Raw genomic sequence first — 13,782 nt, 5'->3', positions numbered from 1 at the left:
ACAGCAGGGCGGGTGCAAGAGGTGTGACATAATTGGCAGACGCGACTGTCAATCAAAATGATTCTGTTTGCCGTCTGAATGAAAACGTTATTAACAGATTGCAGCATGGGTACAATACAGTACAGCTCAATACAACAACAGTCAACAGTGGACTGGAGGATGCAGACCCCCAGAGAAAGACTTTCGTCTTGTTTACATCAGGGTCCCCCATTTTCAATTCATCATATTTCATATCTAAATCATATAATATCTCATTGCTAAATATATGCAATATATAATCTAATAATCCAATAATCTAAATCTAATATATAATATAAAAATGCTAAATGCATGGGTATTTTATTTTGTCTTTAATGTTAGCTAGCAAACTCAAATACTGTCTTGGTAAGCCTCATAATGAATTGTTTGGGGAAAAAAAGAAAAACATCGTGATGCGTATCGTGTATCGCTGAAAGGTCAGAAAATATCGTGATATCATATTTAGGCCATATCGCCCAGCCCTACCTGACGGTAGGATAATATTACCCCAAATTACAGCTGGATTGGACATCGTTTTATAACGTAGCGTGATCGATCAGTGAAAATGCTATATTGAATGCACACTGTATTGCTAATCAATAATAGTAATCGGCGTTCCCCGCCGCCCCCATTTCATCCATAGATGCTCTGTAATAGTCCGGATGCTACGCAGTTTGTTTTATTTCATTCGTATATATACAGCAGAAATGGCGTTTGATATAACGGCGCCAACGTTTAGCCTTTTTTGCAGCCTCCTGCAGAAAAGCCTAGACGAAAAGCGCGATATACCTTATATTCACGACGCTATAAAATGACAACCAACCGATGGATTTTTATTTTCTTTAAGCCATTATGAAGGCACGGTTTATGCACTCAAGTGACAATGAGAATGGACAGATAGCAATACTATAAATTATATATAAAGCTCTTAGAAAGTACATCGGGTTGTTTACAATCCTCTGTCCTCTGTGGCCTAAATCGCTGCGGGGCGCCGGTCGTCATAGTGTTAATGGTTCGCTATTACTGGGCCCGCTAGATTTATGAGTTTTATGCAAGTCATTGCGGGGCCCTGTTGACATATTGGAATATTCTGGATCTTTTTCAATGTTCGGTGTAAAATTGGAATATGCTGGAACATTAATAATGCTGTTTGGCATACTGAATGCTCTGGAACTTAAACAACACTTTGTGACTATACACACGGCTTAGATCACTCCGGAAGAACAACAGTCTTCACAGTGGAACATCGCCCACCCCTGCCTGGGGGACAAACTGCATAGACGTATTTATAACCCTCTTTTTATTATACTGCAAGAGCTCCACTACTTCTCCACTTTATTCATCTAGGTTTAAGATTTAAGTAAATGTTCTCTACTCTTTGAGGTTTCTCTAATATAATATGATATTTGAGGCATATTTTTTAATTCTTATTTTATTTTCATATTTCCTTTTTATTTAACGGGAGAGTGGCCAAGCCACTGTTGACATTCTACTAATGGTAGAATTGAGAGTTACACACAGAAGTACTGCAACATGGTTAGATTATGGCTAGTTTGAATATATTGATTTGGAATACTGGGGGTCTAAACATGCAACATAAACGCAAAAGCGTGCTTACATTGATGAAAAACAAACAGGTTGATGTGGCTCTTTTAAGCGAAACGCACCTTATATTGGCTGACAATGGTAAGCTGGCGGATAAAATATATAAAAACATAAGCTACTCATCTTTTGGAACTAGATCTCGTGGTGTAGCTATAGTTGTGAAACGAGGGTTGAATACTAAATTGCTGGACGTATGGTCTGATGCAGACGGACGAGTAACCATTGCTAAGATTGAATACAGTAACAGGAAAATCGCTTTGGTAGCGGCTTACGCCCCTAATCTTTACGATGCTAACTTCTACGCTACTCTCACTAGAACAATGTTGGCTCTACCTGAGTATTCATTTATAACTGGTGCAGATTTTAATGCCATCTGGGATCCCTTGATTGATAAATCTAATACCACCACTTCCAATGATCAGAAACAGGCCACTAATGCATTACAGGCTTGGGCAAAGGATACAGGTGTAAATGATCTGTGGAGACTACTCAATCCAACGGCCCGAGAGTACTCTTTTTTTCTCAGGAAGACACAAGACATTTTCTAGAATAGATTATGTTTTTGCTTCCCCTAGACTATTTGATAGCTTTGACGTGGAATTGGTAACCAGTGCACTATCAGATCACAGCTATTTACTCCTAAAGGGCTCTTTTAGTAGAATGACCTCCCGAGCACGAAGATGGCGTTTTAACCCGACACTGTTGAAAAACACTGAATTCAATTTACAATTCAACATTAAACTAAATGATTTCCTAAAGAGTAATACGGGTTCGGTACAAGACCCCAGAATGTTATGGAGATCGGTAAAGGGTTTTATTAAGGAAAACACTACTGTCTTTGCCTCCAACCTCCGCAAGAAACGTCAATACAAATTGGTAGAACTGGAAATGCTACACTCGTCGTTATTCTCCTCCTTACAACGCAACTACTCATGTCAATTGGAGTCTCAAATCAAAGTGTTAAAAAAAGAGATTAATTCCATTTTAAGACAACAATCTGAATTCCAAATACGCAGTACAAGACAACATTATTACTTTCATGGCTCTAAACCGAGTCACCTACTAGCTATGAAGATACGATCCAATGCACAATTTGCTGATATACCCGCTATTAACAACCCTTAGGAGTCACGCTGGAGCTTTGAACCCGTCGGCGGACAACAAAAGAAATTAGAATCCCTCTTAAATGCTCAAAAAGGACATCTTTTCAGAAATCGATAAAAATAGAAAAATTGCCATTTCTAGTGCTTTGACATGTAAGGTATAGGTCCCCCAACTTGCTAAACCTAATACGACTTGTAAATACGTTTAATTCTTGCTAGATGGTATGCTTGTAATAATCTCCATTTGCGATAAGAACTACATCCCGCGTCACCAAGCGCACATACATGGGGCGCGCACACACAAACAGCGCATAGGTGTTAATCACTGAGTGATCTAATATGCATATTCTTCAACGCGAGAGAGGGGGGGTTGTGTTTCTCACTGTCTGTCGTTGATAATATAATCTTAACACTTTGGGTGCCGGGAGCCGTCTTTAGACGTCTTTGCTGGCCATGCTAAAGTTGCCGGGGGACGCTGTACGTCGTCTTTATATCAATATTTCAAAAATCTGCGATCGGATTCATAATGTCCCTCCGCTGGCCTGAGATCCACCAGCAGGACCCACTGAGCTCTCTGGCGGTTCAGGAGCGCCATCTGGTGGCCGATCGGCGCAAGCGCTTAACAGGAAGCGCACTAGAGGTTTTGCTAGACGTCCGTATTGCTTCCGGCCACTCGGTACATGTCCCGTGACTCTAGCTCGTCACTCTACATAGCGATCGATTGCCAATAACTCGATAAACAACATGATTTGGACGTATATACCATTATACAAGCTGGAGATGGACCGGGTAATAATATATCCCATAATGATAAAATTTCTACTCGACGATGATCGCCCAACGGCGCGCGGAGACTGGGGTGAGTTTCAGCGTGTAACGTTACCGTCTTCGATAATAACTGATATTATCAACATTTGACCCACATTAGATGATTGGTATAACGCTGCCCACGGAATTATAAACGCCCCCTCGCCCATCCGGTCAACATCAGATGACGTGTAGTAACTTCTAGAAGTACGTCTAGTTGGAATTTTTTATATCGCGCTGATTGCCATCAAACTGTATTTCATCATCAATATAATGCATTTGGGGCTATATATCACGTTCTGGAGAAAGCTGCAGAAAGAGATGAAAACATACTTATACATTAGACCATACTTTACTATGAATATGTGAATGAAAAAGTTTAACGTTGCTACACAATGAACAATACATATAGGACTTTGAATGGGCCCTAATAATGGCAATGTAGCAATAGAATTTAAAAAGTTATAGCCCTGCAAAGAAGGGGACTTTCTCCATAGACAAATAGCGCTGGCAATCTATGGTATATCATTAATTTAACCTTAGGCAACCAAAGTGTTAAGAGGTCCTGCATTATTATTATTATTATCGAGAATACACGGGACCCGACGGAACGTTAATTTATGTATTAAAAGTAGTCTAACATGCTTTCATCCTCGCCCGTGTATATACCCACGTCGCGCTAAAACAACATAAACTACTGTATGGCAGACAGAGTGCGTGTGTGTACGAGTTATGAGTTATCTCGCAGTTCATTCAAGCGCGCATCACGGTGATGACAGCTCTAGAGTAGAAAGGTGCGCTCACAGGGGCGTAGCTGGAGATTCTGGGCCCCATGAAAGAATCAATTTGTGGGCCCCCCAATCTATAAAAAAATTTGGGGCATTTGCTGGGCCCTTGGAATCATCCTAACCCCCCCCCCCCCCCAGCTACTCCCCTGCACACACACACACACACACACTCTCTCTCTCAAACAGAGAAATCAAAAGAAATCAGTACATGTGTGTGTGTGTAAAAAACTAATTAATAATATAATTATTATAAATGTCTCTCTCTGTATATATCTCTGTATCTCTTTCTTTCTCTCTCTCTCTCTCTATTACTATACTATTATATATCTATATCTAAATGTCTAAACCTCTGTCTATCTAGTGTGTGTATACACCAGTATCACTGACTACCACGGCAAGCCTATAGAAAATGATTCTATTTAATAATAATAATTATTATTATTATAAATGTCTCTCTCTCTGTATCTTTCTTTCTTTCTTTCTTTCTTTCTTTCTTTCTTTCTTTCTTTCTTTCTTTCTTTCTCTCTCTTTCTATTATATATCTATCTAAATATCTAAACCTCTGTCTATCTAGTGTGTGTATATGCATGGCATCAAATCAAAGTGTGTGTTGCCTGTATTGATCAGTCACACTATACCCCCATTCAGCCGTAATTGTTCCCTGCTGGGCCTTTGTTTCATGGTGTGAATTAGTCATTGAAATTAACATTGACATCACATTGCATTCTGGGAAGGAGTGTAGTTCCCGTATCATTAGCTGAATTCACTGAATTCTCTTCAGAGCCTCCTGCTGCAAATTGGTAATGACTGTACCAGAATGTTTGATAGGACATTGATTGAAAACTATCGTCTCAAATTTGACAATTGATGGCTTATTTTGAAGGTATGAATCTGTAATTGTACATTATGTAACACAAAAAAAGAGAATATTCTGAGAAGGTGGAGCTAGAAACTCTAGACCTCAGGGGGTTAAGGATCAACAGGGACTTGTTACTGACCCCAAGAAAATCAACAAGATGTTTAGTGTGTTTTACTCTAACCTATACAAGTCAGAAGTGGTATTCGATCATAATAAACTGGATTCATTTCTTGATTAAATTAACCTACCTAAAATTTCAGAGGAAGACGCTAAACAGTTAGATGCACCTATTACACTAGAGGAACTTAGGGAGGCTATATCTGAATTGCAAAGTGGTAAGGCCCCTGGATGGGATGGACCCCTATTACTTGACATGATTTTATACTCAATCAAAGAGGGGAACTTTTCCAGGGATGTTAATATGGCGCTTATAACTGTCCTCCTTAAAAAAAGACAAAGACCCCACCGACTGTGGTAGTTATAGACCCTTAAGCCTACTCGGAACCGATATTAAGCTGTACGCTAAGGTACTAGCCATCAGACTTCAAAAGCATATGACATCTTTAGTTCATCCTGATCAGACAGGCTTCATAAGAGGCCGCCTGATCAAGGATAATATTAGACGGTTACTGCATGTGATACACGCCAGCAAAGAAGTTGTACCTCCTGTAGCTGTATTATCCTTGGATGCGATGAAGGCCTTTGATAGGTTGGAATAGTCTTATTTATGGGCAGTACTTGGAAGGATGGGGTTAGGTGATGGATTTATTAATATGATCAAAGTACTATACACAGATCCGTCTGCCATGATTATAACAGGGAAATTCACCTCCCCAAACTTCCCTGTGTCGCGCTCGTCCAGACAGGGTTGTCTTCTTAGTCCCAGACTGTTTGCTCTATCTCTAGAACCTCTGGCACAGTATATAAGACAGTCCCAATCCATAGAGCCGATCTCAATTAAGGGCACACAGCATCATATCAGTTTATATGCATAATGTTCATGCAAAACCCTACCACCTCACTACCTCATCTTCTCAAGGCAATAGATGATTTTGGCAATCTATCGGGATTTAAGATAAACTGGTCAAAATCGGCCTTCCTTCCACTTAATGTGATTGCGAAGACTACCTCACTCCCAGTAAATATACCAATGGTAGAACATTTTAGATGTCTTGGAGTTGAGATATTTCCCACAATTTGCCAAACGGTGAAGTATAATTATACCGGATTCCTAGATAGGATCACAAACGACTTTGACAGGTGGTCAAAACTAAAAAACTCAGTACAGGCCCGAGCATCAATAGTTAAGATGGATGTTTAGCCTATAATCAACTTTTTCAGTTCAATGTTGCCGTTACCCCCGCCCCCCCTGTTGGTTACTGGCAAAAATTACAATCCGCCGCATATACATTTATTTGGAACAATAAAACTCCATGAATAAAAAGATCCACTGCACAGAGAAATAAAGCCGACGGGGGTTTAGCATTCCCAGATTTCAGCTACTATTTTAAAGCGTTCTCTTTAAGACCACTGATCACCTGGATTGATTCTCAAGCATCTGTATCCTGGAGACCATTAGAGGAGAACATAGTGGCACCACATAGACTGCAGGATATAGTATACACTAGGGATGCACCGAATGGGAAATTCTTGGCCGAAACCGATACCGAAAATAGAAAACAGTTGGCCGAAAACCGAAAGCCGAAAATGATTCATAGAATAGAATTTTTTTTTACCAATGTTGTGGAACATTATGATTATGGAAAAATATATGATTATGGCAAAACTTAACTTAAATAATAAATAATCACTATTATGGGTCCATAAAACATTTATTCAGCACTTCTGAATGCATACAGTACATTAATTCCATCTTTTCTCTGGCTGCGCAGCGGACATCTGTGATCTACTGAGCGCACCTTTCTAGTCCCCAGCTGAATGTGCTCGCTTGACTCGGCACAGTAGACGCGCGACAGACAGACAGCGTCAATGTGAGAAACACAATCCCCCCCCCTCTCGCTCTGAATAATATGCATATTAGATCACTCAGTGATTAACCGCGACGGGCATATAGTAAATAAGGATATAAAAGCATGTTAAAGACGCATTTATTGGACGCGTTGCGCGCAGAGTTTACATAGAAACAGCGCGACTCCCGACAGCGCGACATCATCACAACAACACGCGTTAGGTTACAGGTTGTTTCTGTTTCGGTGAAAAAACTTTCGGCCAAAAGCCAAAAGGCAATTTTTGGCCGAAAATTTTCGGCCACCGAAATTTCGGTGCATCCCTAGTATACACCAACTTATCAATTAACACTTTCTCTGCCACGCTTATGTACATCCTTATACCATCCTCTGCCAGCTCTTTTTTTCTATGGAGAAGTTCCCCTTCTTTGCAGGGCTATAACTTTTTAAATTGTATTGCTAAATTGACATTACTATGGCCCATTCAACGTCAATTATCTATCGTTCAGGATGTAGGAACGTTATACTTTTTCATTCACATATTCATACTAAAATACGGTCTAAAGTATAAATGTTTTTATCGTTTTCTGCAGCATTCTGCAGAACGTGATTTATAGCCCTAAATGCATTATATTGATGATCAAATACAGTTTGATAGCGATCGGCGCCAAATAAAAAATTTCAAATGGACGTGCTTCTAGAAGTTACTACTTATCATCTGATGTTGACCGGATGGGGGGGGGTCGTTTATAATTCCATGGCCAACGTTAGATGATTAATGTAGTGTCGGTGATATGATCATTAGAGCAGTTTGTATCGAACACGGTAAAAAAAATAAAAAAAACGTACCCCAGTCTCCTCGGGCCGTTGGGCGATGAGCGTGGAGCAAACAGATTCCTATTATGGGATGTTGAAATATGCAATCCATCTCCAGGTTGTATAATAGTATATACGTCCAAATGATGTTGTTTATCGAGTTATTGGTAACGGATCGCTATCCATTGTGTCGAGCTCGAGTCCCGGGACCTATAGCGAGTGGTCGGACCGAATTTGGATGAGCACCAGTTTCCGTTTCCGGTTTGGGCGATCCGCCGATCGGCCACCAGATGGCGCTCTTGAACCGTTGGAGAGTTGAGAGGGGATCAACAGTAGATCTCAAGTCTCCGCGGGAGAAATATGATTGCGATCACAGATTTTTGAAATATTGATCTCAATGTTACGGCGTCATTGGCAGAATTAGCATGGCGGCGAATGACGTGTTAAGGCGTCCTTGGCGATTAAAGTGTTAAGCAATGCAACTTGAAATTTGGCCCTCTTATTACATGTGATTCGGATATGGCGTGACACACAGAAAAAATTTACTAACCAACATAAATGGCATAGTCATTCCCCCCTATTTAATAACAATTCACTCCTTATTGCACAACAACCTATCAGATTTACCAAATGGGAAAAGAAGGGCATACATACATTGGGGGATGTTTCCAACGACCGGGGTTTTTGCAGCTTTAAAGATATATCTAACAAATTTAACCTCACCAAATCCACTTTTTATTTCTATCTACAATTAAGAGCAGCTTTAAGGGCTTATGGAGTTCCATTAAAGGAGCCACTTGAACACCACAGATATCACAAATTATTTTATGGAAAGGAGACATCGAGAGGCTTCGTCTCTGATTTTTATCGTCACTTACTTACGTCCTCATACGAGGTCCTTCCTCTAGACTTAGTCTGGAGGAAGGATATACCAAACTTGGAAGTAGATTTTGATTGGGATGAAGTTTGGGCAAACGTACGGCTTTCATCACGCAATCCGGATCATCAACAGATTAATCTTAATTTTATTCATAGGACTTACTTAACTCCTAGACGTTTGTACCTAATGGGGCTTAAACAAGACTCTCGATGCTCCTTATGTTTAAACGGTGATATTGGTACATTTATGCATATATATTGGGAATGCCCTCCGGTTAAGATATTCTGGGAGGAAGTAACCACGCAATTATCATAATTGTTATTTCTGACCATACCTGTACTGCCTTCTGTATTGTTGTTGAATGATGTTTCTCAGTTAGCAGCCTCTATACAGGTAGAGAGACTAATTTTGTCCGGCCTTACGGCTGCTAAAAAGCTGATAGCATCACGTTGGATTCAACCGGATAAAATGTGCCGGAAGGTATGTGTTCTTACCCATCTCGATGTAATTTATCTAGAGATATCTACCGCAAGAATTTTAGGTGTCAATGAAGCCAGCATAGCAATCTGGTTAGAGGTGGTGGAGAGGATGAAGGTTAGCATATGAATTTGTAATTCCTGGTGTTAAGCGGAGTAATGGATGGATTGTCCAAGGAGGGGTCCTGAGGGGGGGGGGGGGGGGGGGGTGGAGAGCGAGCAAGAGCATAGGTATTGTATTGTATTTATTATGGGTAAATATTTTAATATAAATTTATTTTGATTTAAGTACTGGACTGTCATTGTTATTATTGTGTCAATCATAGTCCTGTGATTTATTGTGGATTCGTACTGTTTATGTATTGTGTGTCTGGTTTTATGTAAAAAAAGGGGGAAATAAAAAAACATTTGTTAAAAAAAAAATTAGACCTACGGGAGACCCTTATCAGCCGATCTGAGGGCCCTGGCGTTGGTATAGGGGGTGAGGAGGTCTGCTAGGTAAGCAGGGGCCTTACCATTTAGGGCTTTATAAACCAATAAAAGGACCTTGAAGTCTATTCTAAAGCGCACCGGGAGCCAGTGGAGGGAGGCAAGTACAGGGGTGATGTGAGCTCTCTTCCGGGTACCTGTGAGCAGTCTAGCGGCAGCGTTTTGGGAGAGTTGTAGACGGGCTATGGTGGATTTATTTAGCCCAAGGTACAGGGAGTTACAGTAGTCTAAGCGTGAGAATATGAAAGCGTGAATTACTCTTTCCAGGTCTGAGGGGGAGAGAATGGCCTTGATCTTGACTATGGACCAGAGCTGGAAAAAGCACCCCTTCACCACCGAGTTCACCTGCCTATTGAAGTAAAACTTCAATATACACTTGCTGAATATTTAGAGAAAGCTTGGGATAAACGCACGAAAATAACATATAATGTGATGTATTTTGGCCTCCGATGGTGTGCATGGTGTAGCTTAGAAACCTTGGGAAGTGATTATGTTCAATTGTTGTTTTTGGTGTCTTATAATCCCGTAAGGGATGGGTCGTGGGACATGACAGGGGAAAAAATGCATTCATTCATTCATTCATAGAGACACAGTGTGCCATCACATGTTTGTCTAACAGGGCAAGGGCTGCCATCTTGTGGTCATAAATGAAAATAATTTCAATGTCTCACATGAGAACAGGCTTTAAGATACAAGATATTCCTTTATTGATCCCCTTGGGGAAATTCAGGAATTTCAAACAGGGTATGAGTATTATATATTATTAGGGTGACCAAATCTGTATGATCCAAATGCAGGACAGCATGTCGATTTTGCGGGACATTTGTTGAAATTGCGGGACAGTAATGAATACGTATGCAAGAATCATGTTTACATAATGTATTCATAATTTTGATTAAAATATAAGCATTTAATGTATTAAAAACACAATATTGTTGCATCTTAATTGCTTATTATACTCATAATTATATAGAAGACTACATAATTATATAGTAGGCTAAGCAATGGCTGTAACACTAGGTTTCCCAAAGGTTTCAGCACCATGGAGAGCACCATAGTGCACGTACAGGTAGTTAGTGCTTAAGGAATCTATATTATTACTGGAATGTGCAGCTTCAAGTAGATCCTTCTGACCAAGAGTATATTTATAAAAATATTGACGTGTTAGAGTAGACAATTCGCTTAGACTTGAATTTCACTCTTCAGTTACCTCAATGTCAACATTCAGCCTGTCGCCTGCATGATGCGCGCAGTTGTGAATGATGTGGGCAAGACAGTTTGCCTTCACAATGCTGTCGTGGTCGTCGTGAAGCTTTTTGTACACAGATTTGTTTCCATAGTTAACACTACCATTATCCATCGCATATGCAGATATGCGGTCTAAGCCCAGACCATTTTGACGAAGCCTGCTCGTAATCTGGCTGTGGATTGCGTCTGCCATTTCATTGTAGTCCCAGCTCGGGACTCCAATAGCGCACGGCGAGTGGGAAGAGTTTGGTTGTCCCGTGATTAGACGCATCAGATGCGATGAAATAGAATGACACTGGTAGGCCTATTCATAACATAAACAGCTCGTGCCAGGTGCTATGTATAGTATATGCGCTCGCGCTGGTTAGACTAGGCTATGTAACGTACAGTACTTGCGGTGCATTAGTGCATGGTTGGGGATTAATGAGGACAAAAACAATAATGATGGATATATTTTTTTATCCACTTTTTCTCCCCATTTTTTCTATTTTTCTCCCATCCCAATTTCGCATATCCAATTCTCCCCTCCCCTGTCTTGAACGTTGCTAGACTATGCCTCCCACAGGTCGGTTGTAGTGAGGACAGAAGCCTTGCATCACGTATCCCCTCCGGTACACGAGGAGGCAGCCTGTTGCATCTTTTCACCGCAGCAGCTCGAACTCTGTGGCGAGGAGTAACGCGTGGGAGGCTCACGCTGCTCCAGATAGTTCCTGCTTCCGTCGCACCGGCGTCACCAAACCGACCTGTAGGAGTCGCTGTCCACAACGTCAAATCCCCACCCACCGGCTTTCCCACCCTCTAACACTTGCCAATTGTGTTAGTATGAATGACCGGCCAGCCGGTAGCAACGCCGAGAGCTGGGCTCGAACCCAGCGTCTCCTGCGTTAGAGGCGAGGGCCTTGCCCACTGCGCCAATCAGCCGCCCTGATGGATATATTTTAAATTGTTTATTGAAATGCGGGATACTTATTGAAATGCGGGACATTTTTCTTCTGTTGCGGCATGCGGGACAGAGGGCTAAATTGCGGGAATCCCGCACAAATCGGGATGTTTAGTCACCCGTAAATTTCGCACTATAAGCGGCACCTGAATATAAGCCGCAGCAGCTAAATTGAATGATGTATGTATACATATATAAGCCGCACTGGACTATAAGCCGCAGGTGTTTTAATGTTTAATTACAGTCTTCCCACCAGCATTGGGACACAATACTGTTGGACAAATAACAAGAATTAACTCATTTACAAGTTGTATTAAGTTTAGCAAATAAGGGAACAGATAAATAACATTTCAATGCAGTCAAAAAAGCAATATTTCGATTTTTACATTTTCGGGTTTGGTCACGTCGAGTCACATATAAGCCGCACCGTTATATAAGCCGCAGGGTCGAAAAATGGGGGGAAAAGGCGCGGCTTATAGTCCGAAAATTACGGTATATATTATATACAATATTACAACACACTGATCATTTGAAGCCCTTGTGAGTGGAGCCTGTTTGAACCAGTGATATGATCAAATGATTAAGACACTTAAATACTTTATGTTGAAAATAAGAAGCATGGATTGCAAACACCCCTTCATGTCTAAATTGCAGTTGAATGATTTCTGATCATAATGAACAAACAAGGATATTTCAGGTTTCACCGATCATCAGAAAAACATGTTTTAATTACCTTGTATTGCAGTCTGTGCCTTCTTCCCTTCAGATGCATGTCTTTAGCATTGGGGTCATTGAAGCTGCATTCGCAGAGTTTACAGTGGAAGCGAATCACCTTGCCATCATCATTACGGACCTGGAAAAGTAAAGAGATGTAAGGCAAACACACAACACTTTTGTTTGTTTATTGTTATTCACACTTAAACATACATTCTGGGATAAAATAAGTAAAAAGAAGAACAGTTAAAATGTGCAGGAAAGGTCAAAAAACCCAAGGGCTTATAAGCGACCTCCCCTCTTAAACCTATATAGGATAACTACACAAAACTTGATCTACTTGTTTATGACTATTTCTTATCCATCGGTTATTCATGATTGAGAAAAGAGGACAACCTTAACCTGTTAAGCCCTAGCCCTATTTTCTTAAAATCTGCCTAAAAATACATACCTAAGTAAATGGAATATTGCTCCACTTCTACAAGGTCCATTTGCATGTTCTTGGTATCTAGGGACATCTATGGGCCTCAGTGAATGTATTCCCAGTGTCAGAAATATTGTGTCTATTACTAGGCTTGCTTAAACTGTGATGAAACAAAGGAGAATATGAATTATGATTTTTCTTTGCATCTTTGACCATGCTAAAAATGACCACACATGGAAAACTGCCACTGATCTCGTTCAGTACCTTCTTGAGATCACGTGTACAAAAAAATCTAAGGAAATGAATAAAGGGAAGATGATTAAACAGAAGGTTTTGTAGATACAGTACTGAATTCTCCCATCCGGACCGCCTATTATTTAATCCCAGCCCAAGAGTGCTTCCGCGTTTTCCCTGATTGGCCGCGACAACGCCTAGCACGCCCCGCGGCAGAGGCGCATAGGTTGCCGCGGCATTATGCAGCCGTAATCCCCCCTGTTTTAACATCGACGGTTAGCTCAACTCGTTCCTCAGCTTGCTGTGGAGCCTGTGGTGCGTTGGTAAGTTCGAATCACTTCAATTTCTTTTATTTTTATTTTTTTACGTTTAATTAATTTATCACCTCTCTATATAAACGTAACTAGCGTCTGT

The 13,782-nt window shown here is 40.7% G+C and overlaps 1 protein-coding gene across 2 annotated transcripts in view; it reads right to left on the bottom strand.

Annotated features, from left to right (window-relative positions):
* The window catches only part of zfr2 (zinc finger RNA binding protein 2), a 61,913-nt gene that overhangs the window by 22,917 nt on the left and 25,214 nt on the right, over window positions 1-13,782 (bottom strand). For both annotated transcript variants that reach the window (XM_084308680.1, XM_084308681.1), the window contains exon 9: window positions 12,730-12,849. In XM_084308680.1, coding sequence (XP_084164806.1) covers window positions 12,730-12,849 — 120 coding nt within the window. The remainder of the gene's footprint in view (window positions 1-12,729; window positions 12,850-13,782) is intronic.

Source organism: Notolepis coatsorum (assembly GCF_963971535.1).
Source record: "Notolepis coatsorum genome assembly, chromosome: 2".
Lineage (NCBI taxonomy): Eukaryota > Metazoa > Chordata > Actinopteri > Aulopiformes > Paralepididae > Notolepis > Notolepis coatsorum.
The sequence above is the reverse complement of the archived record's forward strand: the minus strand, read 5'-3'. Positions and strand labels throughout refer to the sequence as shown.